The sequence below is a fragment of the Tachysurus vachellii genome, chromosome 1, assembly GCF_030014155.1.
Source record: "Tachysurus vachellii isolate PV-2020 chromosome 1, HZAU_Pvac_v1, whole genome shotgun sequence".
Taxonomy (NCBI): domain Eukaryota; kingdom Metazoa; phylum Chordata; class Actinopteri; order Siluriformes; family Bagridae; genus Tachysurus; species Tachysurus vachellii.
Window position 1 is genome coordinate 25742924 of NC_083460.1, and position 16053 is coordinate 25758976.

General features: G+C 37.9%; 2 protein-coding genes across 6 annotated transcripts; one reads left to right on the plus strand and one right to left on the minus strand.

Annotated features, from left to right (window-relative positions):
• Positions 1-895: 895 nt before the first annotated feature.
• Positions 896-3714, minus strand: nphs2 (NPHS2 stomatin family member, podocin). The gene is made up of 8 exons (XM_060864561.1): positions 3296-3714; positions 3092-3195; positions 2938-3010; positions 2619-2701; positions 2144-2347; positions 1819-1874; positions 1607-1685; positions 896-1280 (listed from the first exon to the last, which is right to left on the minus strand). Exons 1-8 carry the CDS (start codon positions 3591-3593, stop codon positions 1014-1016), a joined length of 1164 nt encoding a protein of 387 aa, XP_060720544.1. The 5' UTR covers positions 3594-3714; the 3' UTR covers positions 896-1013.
• tdrd5 (tudor domain containing 5) lies at positions 3715-14480 on the plus strand. 5 transcript variants are annotated; one of them, XM_060864515.1, is made up of 17 exons: positions 3715-3745; positions 4823-5059; positions 5283-5747; positions 5907-6052; positions 6554-6637; positions 6714-6770; positions 7047-7203; positions 8443-8585; positions 8870-9078; positions 9344-9553; positions 9704-9770; positions 10152-10349; positions 10993-11145; positions 11539-11622; positions 11700-11840; positions 12809-12959; positions 14176-14480. In XM_060864515.1, exons 2-17 carry the CDS (start codon positions 4831-4833, stop codon positions 14397-14399), a joined length of 2718 nt encoding a protein of 905 aa, XP_060720498.1. In that variant the 5' UTR covers positions 3715-3745; positions 4823-4830; the 3' UTR covers positions 14400-14480. The 5 variants fall into 5 exon arrangements, with proteins under 5 accessions (XP_060720498.1, XP_060720523.1, XP_060720531.1 ...); XM_060864540.1 differs by having other exon boundaries at positions 14237-14480; XM_060864531.1 differs by lacking the exon at positions 3715-3745 and adding an exon at positions 4193-4214.
• The last annotated feature ends 1573 nt before the right edge of the window (positions 14481-16053 follow it).

Sequence of the window (16053 nt, forward strand, 5' to 3'; positions counted from 1 at the left end):
GAATATAAATTTATCTAAACATTAAAATGTTTTTAAAGGGCACTATCAAACTGATATATATTTCAGAAGAATTAATGCACAATGTACATGAAGTATTTGGGTACATAATAAAGCTATTGTTTTCTACCAGAATGATGTCCGTATTTTAAATTACAGTAGAATTTTGAGTGGAATTTTAACTTCTGACTGTATGTTTGTAAACTGCCAAATCACTGCCTAATTGTACATGGTTGTATCCATTATTGCAGCTAAATAAAGATTCATATATGGCAATGGTCCACTCATAACTGTGCACTACTATAACCCACATTAGATTGGGCAGAATGTGGACTAAAGAATTTTAATTGTTTGGATTTATTGGAAATGAGGATTTATTTGAATCATTATTTAAATGTCTTTATATATAATTTTTTTCCATTATAGATAATGACACCTGTACAACTGATTATTTATGCATTCAACTAGTCAGCCAATCATGTGGCAGCAGCACAATGCATAAACCAAGCAGATACAGGAGATTTGATTAATGTTCACATCAAACATCAGAATGGAGAAAAGTGTCATCTTTGTGGAATATTATTTGAATTACTGTAGACTTCCAGTCTGGTCATTTTCTGTTAATCATTCTCATCAACAAGGTGTTTAAACCTGCAGACACTGTGCAAACAAGATGATTTTTTTCCCCAGGAGAACAGCAGTTCTTGATATACTCAAACCAAACATCCATGCCACAAGCAAAGTCACAGAGATCACACCTTTTTTATATTTTTTTCTGATTCTACTTTTATTTTTTTATATATTTTTTATTTAACATTATATTTGGAGTATATTTGGACTCTCGGGTTGCACTCATGGTTTTTGCACTGAGAGTTAAAACAATGTAAGGATTCTTAAAAATAAAGTGTCCATCAGTTGGTCCTTTCAAGTAAACACTGTTTACAGAGGAACTATAGAACATGTTGTAGTGGAACATTTTAATACTAATGATAAATCTCTGATAAATGGAGTTTTCACTACATCATTGGGGAGTCTTTAGCCGTTTCCTCCGAGATATCCCCTGTTGGTTGGATTTGATTCGAGGAGTTGCTTGTGTCTGCCAGTTGAAGTGGCTGGTTGAGGAGGTTAGACGGGAGGCTGAGCAGCACAGCAGGCTGGTCAGAGCGCAGTGTGTGGAGGAGCTGGAGAAGGCGCAGCTGGATGGCCAGAGGAGAGTCTGACAGCGAGTCAATAGAGGCTTTTAAAGCCTCACATGCTGCCTTCTCACCCTCTGCTGCAATCACCTGTTATAACACCACACACACACACAGAGTATGCGTTGTTTCATTAACACATCCCACTGGGGAAACACAGACATTTCACAGTTTTTTTTAATTGTTTGTAAAGAGCTGTGTGTAAAATTTAGAACACTAATGAATGAAGCCTTTTTTGCAGATCATGAAAATGGACAAGGTAAAGATCTGCAGCTACACACAATTCCATTTTATAATGAGCACGAGCGCTAAAAACTAAATCACAGGGTCAGAACTGAATGACACTGCTATTCTTACATTGTAAAGTTAGGCTCATTAGAATCTAAATCAAATATAGATAAACTGAATTTTCTTACTTTAATTTGGGCTTGTCTCTTTGCTTCAGCCTCAAGAGCAAAGTTTTTCTGAAGCTCGGGTGGGAGACAGAGGTCCTCTCTGCAATTAAAACAAGGGGAACATACTTCTCACACTGTGATCAACTCCACAACACTGCACATGTATCCATGGGCCTTTTTATGATTTTTATGGTTATATGTTATTAATGCTTGACATTTATCTGACGACTTACATGTCAGCTTTCTCCACTTTAATTCCCCACCTGCAGGCAATGGAATCCAGTGCAACCTTGAGGGATTTATTGTAAAATATCATAAGGCAATTCTTATAATAAATGTGACATGCAGTACTAATCAAAAATTAGTATATATATATATATATATATATATATATATATATATATATATATATATATATATATATATATATATATATATATTGTATGGTATTCTTGGACCTACAACTTTCTGTAACATTTCTGTAACATACCACTTTCTAACAACATTTGTGGATTTACACTTCAGGGAACAGGTTTCTAAGAGATTAGTAATGTATACCTGGATATGGTGAGCAACTTCACTCCTGTTCTGCAGTATGCTGGAGAAGGTATGATGGGCCAGAACCTCCCTGACTGACACCTGAACCAGAGCCTGCAGCACAGCCGGGACTCCTGCCAGCGATGAGTAACACACAGACACGTTCTCAATGCGATAGTAGCACACTGCACTTGCCTCTGTACATACCAGGTCTTTTGTTACCACCTGCAGGACAGACATATATTGTATATGTTGTATCCAGGAAATACCCTAACAAACCACAGAGGTCTTGTGCAGATATAGGAGAAATGACCAGAAACAGAACCATCTCTGCAACCCTCAGTGTTTAAAAAAGGTGTTTTAAAAATTGTGTACATTTTTTATAGGCTGACATACACTGTATGTTTTTAGATAATTACAATTATAGTGAGACAAACAAGAAAAAACCTCTGGTTACAGGAAGAGTGCACAGCAATGTAAAAGTCAGAAAGGTTACCGAGTGAGATGGGACCTTCAGCATCTTTAACCGAATGTCCACTTTATGACAAACATCCAAAAATGGGAGGTAAAAGAGCAGCCCTGTAACACAATAATAATAATAATAATAATAATAATAATAATAATAATTGCTATCACCAAATAACTAACAGAATAAAAGGTAAGCAAATTTCCACACTGTTTTAATGTTACATTATATTCACTTTCCCAGGTAACTAAAAGGTAGAAAAAACATAGGGAGTACTCCTAGGCTCCCTAAAGAAAATAACTTTTTTTTTATTCTTTTTCTGCTTATTTCTCTGTGTGCACAGATGTACCTGGTCCTCTGGCTTTTCTTTGTAGCAGGTGTCCAAGTCTGAACACCACAGCACGCTCATGCTCTCGCACAATCTGGTAACGTTGTACTCACATTAACAATTCCAACTAATTACTTCATTAATATAAATTACTTTATTAATAATAAACACTTACCTTTACACAGAACCAAATTGATATGGGAAAGAAAAATATTACTGTGGCGAGAGCTGCAATAGTGAGAAGCAGCTCACAAACTCCAAGGCTCTGTGGCTTCAAGGCTGTGTTGAAAATTAAAGTTGAATGTTGATTCAATAACTGTGTGTTCTGCCCTGTTTCGCATGGGTTTATTCTGTATGTGCACAGCAGTTATTAACTCACCCTCTTCATGCCATTCACTCTCCAAAAGGCCTAGCAACTCCTCACTTTCTCTATTCGTCCTCTGTCTCACACTGTCTACGTTGATCACGGTAGATGACATTTCCTTTTTTTCTTCATTACTGTGCTCTTCCCCTGCTTCTTTGCCCTTCATCCTCTCTTTCCCTTTCTGTGGCTCCTGGAGTTTCAGTGTCTTAACCACTTTATGCTTTCTCTCTCTGGTCATTGGTGCTGTCTCTCGCTTGATTCTTCCAGGTTTTGGAGGAGGCGGTGGAGATATCATTTCTGTCCTTCTCTCCATCTCACTGTTTCATCAGCAGTATCTGCCCCTTGTTTGGAGAAGTTAGGAGTGGAAGATTGCTTTTTGAGCTGCTGGGATCAGCTAACAGCCTGCAATCCTTTTACAGTGCAGTGGCTTTGTGGCAGTGACAGGAGTATGACTGAGGACAGATGGTAAGGGGGAGAGGACACAGTAAGATCAAAACTAAAGAGAAAAGGAAACTCCTGATGCACAGATGGAATTTGCCTCAATATAAAGCTGTGTAAAGCAAAATATAATGATGTCCACTCCAATTTTGGTCCAAACAATTTACATCTAGCCAAGTATTTACATTGTTTTGGTTTATGCGGTATAATTCATAATACAGTAGTTAAAGGTTCTGTGTAGGAATGTCTAAAGTCAACAGAAAATGTGTTTGTGAGGGAGCTGCTGATGGAGCACTTTACTGTTATTAGTGTCTAAGTAAACATCCGCCTAAAGTTTTCAATGAGAAATGCAATTACAAAGCCGTCCACCCAATTCATTTATTAATGAGCTTTTTAGGTGACAATTTAAAATCTTAGGTATAATGACGGGTATTGCCAGTGATTGTGGTGATTGTCCCCAGTGCAGTGACTCAATCCTGGTCGGACTTTTCTGTAGGTGGGCGTCTGATCAAAGCTTACACCGCTAGTATTGCAAAACATATTAATAAAACACGAAATTTTCCACCCCAAATGAAAGCAGTGAATGCTTGAGTAGCAGATTGTGAGGACCTCTGGGAAACAAGTGTAAGAGGTAAACGTTCTTCAAAAATAATAGGCTAATAGAGAAAGTTTCGACGTTAGCTAGCTGTTAAATTTCGACGTTAGCTAGCTGCTAAATTTCGATGTTGGCTACACTTGTGTGGCAAATGCGTGTAAAACAAACTTGAATTGTTTTGCTTCCCAGGTAATTGTACAGTATTTAGTTATTTATTTCTTTATTTAATATAAACTTATAGAACATCTAACTGTGTGCAAACTAACAGTATAATTGGACGCTAATAAATCACTTAATTTACTCGGTTAGTTCCAGTAGCTAACATTAGAAGGATGATAGCCAGGGCAGGTGCCAGTCTGTCTTTTTCTTTTAAATGTCATTCTTATAAAGATGAGATGAAGTTAAAAACAAAAAGGAAAACGTCATGATGTTTAAATAACAAATGGACCTTGAGAATTAATACTCATAACGCCCTGAATGTCTAACATCCTCTCTGTCTTTAATATCAGGTGTGATTATGGATACTGAGAAGCTTCTTTTAAGAGTGAAGAAGGATGTTCGCTCACTCCTAATTTCCTCCAAGCATGGCCTTTCTCCAGAACAGCTCAGGAAGGACTACCAGAACATGCTGGGCCACCCCATTCCTCTTAGGGCCCTTGGTTTTCGCTCTGTGCTGGACATGGTTAAGGAAATGTCTGATGCCGTGTACTTGTACTTTAACCTCGATGGTACTATAGTGTTAAAAGGTAATATCTGTCTCTGTTCTGAGCCTCCCAGCATATAATGAAATGTTTGATAGTAGTTAGTTAATACGGCTCTACACCAAACAAACTCCAATATTTTGATCATTCTATATTGCATTTGTCTGCTGTCCCAAATTTGCTTGTCACGGTTACTTCTTTTGTGATTCAGTCAGATCCAAAAGTAAAAAGAAATTGTCCTTGCTTGTGTTTATATTCTTGCTTCTAGCAATTGGGAATGAGACCACAAGAGGCATTGAAGAGCTTGTCTCCAAGCAGCGGAACCACAAGCATAAGCCCAAGCCGAAAAGTGGAGGCACAGGTCTGTTTTCATCACATTCCCATCACCAGCACTCATTTGTCTTAGCTCGTCGAGGCCACGCTCCCCCTGCACTCCATGCTCAGCTGCGATCACAGCTCAGGCAGGTACTTGCACATGGGCCCGTAGGGCTCTCTGACCTGGAGAGGTGCTATGCAATCCACTTCGGAAAGCCTCTCAATGTCATGCACTATGGTTTTTACTCCATCGCTGAGATGCTGGCTGCTGCCTCGGACATGATCACAGTAAAGCAGACCCGCATGGGGTCACAGCTGATACTAAAGACTGAAATCACAACAGTGAAACAGAAGCTCAATAGTACAGCTGCACTCCCTAAACAGTCTGCAGGAATATCCAGACTGTCCACTAGCTCAGGTGAGTCTTTTTAGCAATTTTGTGTTATATCATTGTATTATGGTAAAAACTGTGTTTGTGTCTGGTGTTTGTGTGTTGCATGGATAATTGTAACATGTAAAATAATATAACTGAAATAGGTGCAACAGCATTGTTAATAATTATTTGTTTTTGTAAAAGTCCTGCAAGAAACAGCACTGTTCAGCAATGTTCAGCCTGAAGACCAGCAGAAATCCAAACAGACTTCATCAGCCAGCAGAGTACAGGAAATTGAACCTGCCACAATTGAAATGCAAGAAAAGTCTTTTGAAAAGTCTGTTGCAAAGGTTAATTTCATTCTTCAATTCTTTCTATTTATAGAAATAGGGCCACCTTTTACTTTATTAGTCTCTTGGTTACACATGGATAAAGTACTCAATCTCCTGTTTTATCATTGCAGTTTGAAACACATTGTTATTTGCCTTTGACTTCTGGCTTTCATTGACATTTTTTCATACCTTTTGATTTTCCTTTGATTCATATGCTCTAATTGAATGCCTTATACTGTATTTTAAATAAATAATGTGTATGTTTTTAGTTGGGTTACAATTGTTTGACAGGATGCTTATACATCATTCCCAATTGTCTTGACTTTACTTATTTGATGAATAAGGGCCACTGTATTTACAAACAGTAGTGATGGCTTTCCATAGTTAGTCACGTTTATCAAATACGTCTTTTCTTTGATATAGTTGATGTACATTATTTTAAATGCATTCACATTGACCTCATAGATTCAATGCTGTGCTCCAAAATATTTAATAAATTAACTTGGTTTTATGTGGCAGCTTGAGGAACAGTTCAGGAAGAGAATTCTTGAAAATTCAGAAGCAGGCACGGTCAGTCAGGAACTAAAGGACAAGCTTCGAAAGGTTAGTCTGTGAAATTAAGTGAACGCTATAAAAAGAATAATTATTGCATAACTTTTTTTTATGCACACCTTTTCAGGTTGTTGCTAAGCACACTCAAGGCATAGCCATTCACAAACTTCCTACAGAGTACAAGGTAATTCATACTAGTATATAGTATATAAAATTAGATGTAGTGCTGGGAAATATGATAGAATTTATCATTAATTTTATAAAATAATGTACTTTTTAATATATTGCAGGTATTGTGATATATATTTTTTCCATATTACTTTGTGGTTTCACTGAAATCATCACATGTGACATACTTGTAGTTTATCAGTTCACCTCTTGCTACTCTTAATACCAGGTATAAATATGATTTTCATTTTGTCATATACCAAGATGTTTTCTGTTTTTTCCCGATTTTAAGAAAATGTATGGTGAGGACTTGCCTGTGGCTCAATGTGGCTTCCTGAGTATCACTGAGATGGTTGAAACGCTCAGCGACACATTCTGTGTGCAGCCAAGCACTGAGGATGGAGCAGAGGGAATACACATCATGGTACTCAAACCACATGTCCAACCAGGTACTTTACCTACTTCATAGTCCTTCTGAGTGGGCTGAGTGGCCACTATTTATTTGACAAATTCTAAACTAGGCTGTATCTCACAGCAGATTACAACCTTGAGCAGAATTTCAGGCATGATATATCAGTATTAATCCTGTATATAATGATATTGCTTTGTACATTAAGAATCAGTAACACATTCATTAGGAACACTTATTCCCTCCTCATCCAAGTGATTACCCAATCAGTCAATGATGTGGCAGCAGCACAGCGCACAAAATCATATAGATACAGTTTATGCAAGCGCTTCAGTATATATTTGGACAGTTTGTATTTGAATGAAACCTGATTTTGAGATGCCTTTTGTGTCACAGATTGGTTATTTAAATTACTATAGACTCCTTATTCCTATACTATTGACTTCCATTCTGGCAATTATACTCTGACACCTCTGATCAATAAGCTGTTTCTGCTTCTCACTGAGTGTTTGTTTGTTTTTTTAGATAACCATTCTGCGTAAACTCTTAGGACCAGCGGTGTCCAATCTTATCCACAAAAGGCCGGTGTGGGTGCAGGTTTTCATTCCAACCAAGCAGAAGTCACACCTGACTCTTCCTGTTTAATCAGTTGTTCTTGGCTTTTAGTATACTCTGGTGTGGCTTCTGCTTTGTTGGAATGAAAACCTGCACCCACACCGGCCCATTCCGGATAATATTGGACACCTTTGCTATAGACTGTTGCTTATGAAAATACCAGGAGATTTACTGCATGAATAAGCAGGAGTAGAATAAGGAGTTCCTATTAAAATGGTCAGAGAATGTACACAGCCACGCAACCTTTTCGAAGGCGCTGTTTTGTAGGATTTGTTTGTAAAATACCTCATTTAAAATACCCTAATATTTAACCAGCAAATCGATGTACACAGTGCTGTCAACACTTTGCTGAGGAAAGTTGCTAAAATATGCTCAAAAAAGTTGCTAGAAGTCACTAGATGATCTCGTAGAATAATTTGCATATTACTTATATACTCATATTAAGTATATAAAAACTTTCATATTTGTTAAAACAGTGTATTATCTGTAGGTTTTCATAAAGGTTCACTAGGATCTGAGAGTGACCAGTTATTTAGTTTTGTACGTTTTGTTTTGTCTGCGTCATTAATACTGAATAAACTAATAAAACCCAAGAAACCCAAGAAGATAATTTACCACCCAGTACTAATGACTGTGCTATATGTGACTGATGTACATTTTCCAGCTGTGTCTATGAACCCTTCGACAGAGGGACACTACTTCAGCTGCAGTGAGACGGCCTGGGAGTGTCAGGATGATAGAGGAGAGTCCATGGAGTCTTTAGACTCCAACCCTGAGATCAAAACCACCAACAAGATCATCCATCAGGTGCATTTTAGTGTTTGGTTCAAGTACCATGGTGATCTTATTGCTACATACTGTACAAACAATAAAATGATACATTATACAAATATACAAATAAATTTAAAATGTTTAGGCATTTGTTAAAGGGCTCATTTGCATAGTGAGGCAATTTTATCATATCGATATTGTAAAGGCCAATACTATAAATAACAATTCACAATCAATATGAAACGCTTGGCTGTATGAAAGCTTGCTTTATAGTTCTGTTAATGTTTTTCTTTGTAAATGTCTTTTGTTTTTGTTGTCAGACAGGGAACATTTTCCCAGTGACTGTTCTGAGCCGGGGCTCTGTTATTCCTCTAGATGCACTGCTGTGCCAGAAGCTGAAGCCTCCCACTCGCAGGAGATACAGGGATCTGGTGCCTGTTGTGGTGGAGAGGATTGAGTCACCCAGCCACTTTTACATCCGATCTGATGAAGACCACCGCATCCTTGAGAACATGATGTTTGAAATGAGGTTATTTTTTATTTTGAATTGAAAGCAAGGCTTTAGTACAAGGGTATTAATTATACTAATTAATTAAATAATATTAAATAGGCTTCAATGCTTGTATTGTTTTCACCTTTTGAACATAACAAATTATCTCTTGCAGTTCCCAAAATGATTATGCTACCACCTTTAGTACAGTAGGGTTGAATAAATATGCAACTTCTGACTAATTACTGATATGTGATTTTGGGAAGCAGCTTTCAGTTTTCTGACAGAATGCGTTTGTATATAGGAGCTGTTATTTCTGCCCAGAGGTGGCTGAACGCTACCAGCTCCCAGATGCGTATGTGCGACCTGGACAGGTGTGCTGTGTGGCCCCAAGAGACATGTGGTTCTACCGGGTGGTGATCCACCGACTCCTCAGTGCCACAGAAGTAGAAGTGTACTACGCAGACTTTGGAGACCTTAGTGTTGTCAACAGAAACAAGCTGAAATTTCTGAAGTCAGTATTCCTGAAGGCAGTATCCTACTTTCTTAACAAAATTTTTTTTTTACAATACAGGATTACATGTTTTTACAAAAAAGAAAGTTTTGAGTTTTGTGTTTCAAACATGATGCCAGGCATAATTTGCTCAAATTCATTTTACTGTAGGTCATGTTATGCTGACCTTCCAGCACAAGCTGTTCCATCTATACTTGTTGGAGTGAGGCCAGTTAAGGTAGTATTATAACACCACAGAGCCAGGTATACATTTTTATTTTTAGTTGAATTCAGGTAGAGAAGCTAGGCCATGTTGAATTAGCCTTGATTCAGCCTTGAAGTAGAAATATATAATTGTTGTGGGAAGAGATGTATTATCTTGCTTCCTAACTAGTCCTGCAGACAGCCAGTCAACGTTATTCCATACGTAGTTCCATGGTGAAACTACTAAACTGAATCAAATACAAAATCTTAATATATATTTTAATACAGTTCAGACTCTACTGTATATTGAAGGTTACTCATAACTTTCATGGTTAGCACTCCTACAGTTTGCAATATAGTGCCATACCACAGTGTCATTACATCCGTTTTTATGCTTTGGTTTGGTTCATCGTAGACTTCTTGGTCTAAAGAAGCCACCAGCTTGTTCCAGAAGATGTGCCATGAACGCACCCTGGTGGCTGTCGTTCACAGCTACCGACGCGACTTCCTGCTGCTTTTCTTGTGTGACACTAACACTGAGGAGGACATCTACATCCATAGCGCACTTCAGACTGAGGGTCATGCCGTAGCCTGTGCCACCGATAATACACTGGTCAGAAATCTGGCAAACTTATGTTTTTAGTATATTAGCCCTTAACTGAGCTCTATCTTTTAAAATCCAGTCTGAAACCATACTTATTTAACTCCTATGTATTATTATTTTTCTATTTTGTAATAAGGACTGCAGATAACAACCATCTTATTTATTGGTAAATCAGTCTTTTCTTCCAAATCAATGTGAGATATTAAAAAATTACTTAATAAAAAAAGGCATTTATTTAGAACTATTTAAGTGTTTCAATCAAATAATACTGCTGTAGAACTTTTGAACTTGTCATTTTATAAATTTAAATAAAATAGAAATAAACGTATAATAAAATTATACTACAGAACAACTAACTTGGCTTCCTTAAATAACAGGCAACAGACTACAATCTAATCTTGGCATTTACTGCCATTTATTAGCCAACGTTTTTACTAAACAAAGCCATTCAGTATGTGGAAGTGACTTCAAAGTTTTCTGGCTGTCTGGAGTCAGGGATATGTATTTGTGTGAACCAAATACATATTTAAACCTTTTTCTGTAAAGCAGTTGGAATGTTTTACATAAAATGTGCTCAAGGATGATGGTAAATGAGATGATTATAAATATTTTTATTGCTGTTAATCTTTATATTGTTCTCTATGGTGTTTAGGTGTTAGAGCAGTTTAACCCTGTGACTCTTTACCTCGGTGACAGCCAACTGGAGGAAGTAAAGGAACATTTCGCAGCAGTGACTTCTTCTAGTGTCACAAATGGACAAAACCTTACACATCTTCAGCCAAATGCCTCCACAGTACTCAGTCAGGTAAATTTGCTAGTTTATTGTAGCTACCATTACTTAATATATTGAATGTCCTCTGGAAGGAGCACTGGGCACCAGGCCAGTTGGTTCCTGGCTCTTTGTAAATTACTCATGCCCTCAGGTCCAGAGGCATGCAGCCAGCCTCTTTCTGCTGAGACAGTAAAGTGAGGAATTAAAGGGACGCAGTATTGGATGGCAGTCCAATCTGTTTTTAGGACCCATATATCACCTGTCACTCAAAGATCCCACTGTGCCTCAAAACTATCACTTGTATTGATCTGTTCTCAAATGTATTTAACGCATTTTCTGATGTTTATTTTCCTGGTATGCAATCAGTAGGCCATGTTTGTTATTTAGTACTAATCTACACCTCATATGAGCATGTTTATCTGCCAGCATTTGACAGGTGCTCAAGAGAATCAAAAGGGAGAAATGGCTTTTCTGGATCTTCCTGAGCTGGAATTCATTGATGAGGATCAGGTTAGGAACAACAAAATTCCACTGATCTCACACACGTGCTGTTTTTACAAGCTCATGTTACATTTCTCTTAATCCAGGGTGAAAATTCTATCCCATTCGAGTCTCTGCTGAAAAAAGATCCGGAATGTTTTGTTAACTGGGATGAGGGATGGACAAACATGGCCAGTGTAGATGAGGAGTCAAAACGTCTTCAGAATGGCAAAGGGGAGAGTGCAAAAGTAAGAGCAACCTTCATCTATAGTACATTTCTCTGATGGTGAGTGCAGACTGTGTTCAAATCACTTCATTTTGGGAATATGATTCTTCAAAGTTCTTGGTCTACATAAATGAATCTAGAAGAAAAAATGTATCTCAGTGTATTTTCACATGATTATTTTTTTCCTATAAAAAAATGCAAATCAAATACAAAACAAAGTATATACCCAAATGTGATATGATATTAGCTACGTTCCAGCAGGCACTTGAATTTGAATCACTTGTACTGTGATTGTGGCAAATCGTGTTTTATTAAGAGTCTAGTACGCCAAGTAGGGTGTGCAACATATTACATGTTTCCTGTTTGAAGATCTTTGCGGAGTTAACGTCACTTGAGAAAGAAAATCTATTTGAAAGGACATTTAAAAAAAACATGTTTAGGTCAAAGTAAATACAATTACTTTATTTTTTCAACACGGTTTATTTGTTTGTAGAATTGCGAATCTGCCTGGTTCGGGTGAATTGGGTGTTGTTTACTTTGTATAAATTACAGACTCAAATACAATCAAATACTTAACGATAAATGCAATCCTTACATGGATTCTTCATTTGTCTTGCTATTTCCTCCGTCATCTGCTCTTCAGACACAGGGTTTACGTCCTCTAAGTGTTTAATGCTGTCTGATTCTCCAGAGAGAGCTTTGTTTTGGCTGGGTTTGAATTAGCACCTACTTCTCATCTCACAGTCATGCATTGTAATGCCCTGTCCCTCAGGACATAGTCCCAGTTAATCGTTAATTAAAAAGGGCATTAAGCTTGTCTGATGAATCGTTGAAAAGGAACGTGCTTCTCTTGTCTATTCCAAGTATATGAGCCAAATATCTCATAACCCTTTATGTTACCACTCAGAGTTTAATGTAGCCACTCGGGTAATGGAACTGTGCTGAACCATTTCTTAATCATGTTGCAAATGTTACCATTTTGTCATGCAGACTGCATTTCTGTCACCTGTTCCGTTTATTAAACCGGACCTAGAAACTCAGGCTGTTTTGGAGAGTAAGCCCACTTTAAAGCCTGCATTGTCCCTGCACACACTCCTTGATCAAACTCCAGGCATGATCCCCAGCTGCAGAGACCACACAGGTACAGCACAGTCAGTCACACTCCACACACTAATCCAGTTTGCACTTGTGTTGTCTCCTAGCAAATTCATTTTAGTTCACTAGAGATGCATCCTACAATCATCCTGCTTCAAGACAGCATTGCTGACATTTGACGTGTTTGTAGACAATTAAAACACAATCCATACAAAATTGAGCTGCACAAGGTGACAAGTTAACTTAGTTGGTGTGTCTAATAAAGTGAGCAGTAAATGAACAGTGTTTAAAACCAAAGATACACTACAGTAGTAGATACAATACAGAAATAGCACTACAGTAGTAATAAAGGTGTTTGTGATTAATTTTATAGCTATACCACAGGGCTGTTGAATTTTTGTTTTTGTTAAATTTGTTTACATTTTATAGAGTTTATATAGAAACAGGGGGGCACGGTGGCTTAGTGGTTAGCACATTCGCCTCACACCTCCAGGGTCGGGGTTCGATTCCCGCCTCCACCTTGTGTGTGTGGAGTTTGCATGTTCTCTCCGTGCCTCGGGGGTTTCCTCCGGGTACTCCGGTTTCCTCCCCCGGTCCAAAGACATGCATGGTAGGTTGATTGGCATCTCTGGAAAATTGTCCCTAGTGTGTGATTGCGTGAGTGAATGAGTGAATGAGTGTGTGTGTGTGCCCTGCGATGGGTTGGCACTCCGTCCAGGGTGTATCCTGCCTTGATGCCCGATGACGCCTGAGATAGGCACAGGCTCCCCGTGACCCGAGGTAGTTCGGATAAGCGGTAGAAGATGAATGAATGAATATAGAAACAGCTCATTCACAGGGAGACTCCAGATAACCGAGTCTAATAATTAAAAATAGAAGTGTAATGCATTAAAAAAGGTTATTATTTAACAAATTCTAATTTGTTAGTATGGTTCTGTAATGTTTCTGTTCTGTATGTTTAAGATTCTTTGCAGTATATTTAATTTTATGCCTTTGAATGGGTCAAATTGCTGTGATATAATACGAGGTGTTCCAGAAGATTTTATGTATTTTTAGAACATCATCTGAGTTTTAATTGTGTAATGCATCTCCCTGAAATTCCCAGCATGAAAACACTTATTAGGGCAAAATTTATAACGTTTCAGAATGTCCAGATCGGGTTGGTTAAGACCTTTTATGTATCACCTTAGTTTATGTGCTTGCTGTGTTACAGTTTTAAATAATAAAATCTTTTATTTATTTATTTATTTATTTTTGTCCAGATATGTGTGCTGAATTGTTCCAGACCTCGCCGTCAAGCGCTCTGATTTTTCCTATGTTCAGCTCTGGAGACAGGCGGGCTCAGGATTCTCTCTTTCTTCGCCATACATCCCCTCTCGCCCAGGGACCCTCAGCCCGCATGGCAGCCGGACCCAGCCTTCCCTATTGGTACAAAGAAAGAGGTTTAAACAAACTGGCTGCCTCTACTCATGTCTGCATACACTGACTGTAACCAGCTACAGAGCTGTGCTGATGTCTTTCTGAAAAATTTCAGTGTTTGTTTTATGTTGAATGTAGGTTCACTTTTTTTATGTTATTGGCAAGAAAATTTTGAAATAATAATGAGAGAGACGTGGAAATTGTTGTTTGTGACCTAAAATTATTGAAAATTCTGAATTGATGTTTTAATTAAAGTTTATTTGTTTTAAGTTCCATGTACATTGTTGTCATTCATTTCCTTCTCTGGAGAATCAGATAGAGACTAAGTACTTTAAGAGACTTTATTCTGAAGTACAAATATATCAGTTTTTTAAATATTTCCATGTTGCGTCCTGTCTGCACTCAAAATATTCAGCAGGTTCATTATTTGGAATGCATTAATGAATAATGCAGACCGAGTGAATCAAAATCCAGCTACAAATTGCTCATCCTTCCAGGCTCAGAGTGTGGGTTGTGTTAATTATCTATATTTTTTATGAGCTCTGGTATCAGGATTAAATTTTTTTTCATATATGTTCTTTGTAATATTCACTTTTACACAATGTTCACTGTGAGAAGGACCTCTGCTCCTCTGAGCATCATGGGGAAGATTAAATTGCCCAAGCAGCATGTCAATAATCCAGCCGCATCCATAACTCCGTATTAGAAACAGACCAACAGCCCAGCTGAGGGCTCTGGTCAGCAATTTTAGTCTTTAGCCAACTTAACCAGTGCCTCCTGTACTGAATCGTACTCATTTAGCCAATTATTGCTTTTAATGGGATTTTAATGGACCTGTTTCCATGATGCACACAGCAGGCCTGGCCTTTTAGGTTTAGGTTCCAGTCTCAAAGGAAGCATATGAAATCTAGGTCCATGCTGACTCAACGTACTGTCTGTGTATTTTCTCTTCTGTTAAAGAGTTCACAAAATTTGAACATGTATGAAACCCTGTGTGAGATTGTCTCATGCACAATCTACTTCATAAATATCCAATAACATAATGTTTCTACAGGCCAGTGAGAAATTAAAACAAAAACCTACATAAAATATGTTAGTACAGTGTTTGGTCATAATGATCTGGCATTGATTTAAGTACAAGTCTCTGGTACTATGCTGTAGGGATGAACATTAAAAGATATTCTCTCTGTTAATGTTTTGTGACGGTGTTGGAGAATACCGTCTAAAGTCTTCAGTGTACTTAATGTGGAGTAAGTATCAGTGAGGAACGAGGCTACATTCAAGAGTTTTCGAGCTAGCATAGTCCCCTGTGGTTTGGTATTGGCGGGAATGTGCGGATGTACCAGGAAATTGATGCTCAAGTCATTCATCTTGGTGACATTGTTTCATATGGGATGTATAAATAGGCATCTGGGATACACTGCTTGGTGCTTTCCTGACCACTGGAACATGAAAACTTTCATTAACATGTCAAAGGTTTTATTATAAGATCTCAAATGCTGGTAATTTATGAAACAAGCAATAAAGTCCATCATTTGATTTTATTCTAAGTAAAACTGCACACTGATTACACTGGTGTCTTGTCTGATGTTAATGCATCCTTCCAGTGTTCTCAGGACAGGCTCCAGATCTACTGCAGCACTGACCACTTACTGAATGTAAATGAAGAGTTTTAAAGTCCATCAGAAAGGATTTACATGAGAAAAGGGGCGGGGCGTTTG

Excerpts from the sequence above, each read along its gene's own strand:
- nphs2 (XM_060864561.1), bottom strand. The coding sequence starts at position 3,593 with ATGGAGAGAAGGACAGAAATGATATCTCCACCGCCTCCTCCAAAACCT. Across the intron at positions 2,702-2,937 it reads AAGAAAAGCCAGAGGACCAG|GGCTGCTCTTTTACCTCCCA; the intron begins GTACATCTGTGC and ends ATTGTGTTACAG. Across the intron at positions 1,875-2,143 it reads AAGTTGCTCACCATATCCAG|GTTGCACTGGATTCCATTGC; the intron begins GTATACATTACT and ends AAATCCCTCAAG.
- tdrd5 (XM_060864515.1), top strand. The coding sequence starts at position 4,831 with ATGGATACTGAGAAGCTTCTTTTAAGAGTGAAGAAGGATGTTCGCTCA. Across the intron at positions 11,146-11,538 it reads CCTCCACAGTACTCAGTCAG|CATTTGACAGGTGCTCAAGA; the intron begins GTAAATTTGCTA and ends TTTATCTGCCAG. Across the intron at positions 11,841-12,808 it reads GCAAAGGGGAGAGTGCAAAA|ACTGCATTTCTGTCACCTGT; the intron begins GTAAGAGCAACC and ends TTTGTCATGCAG.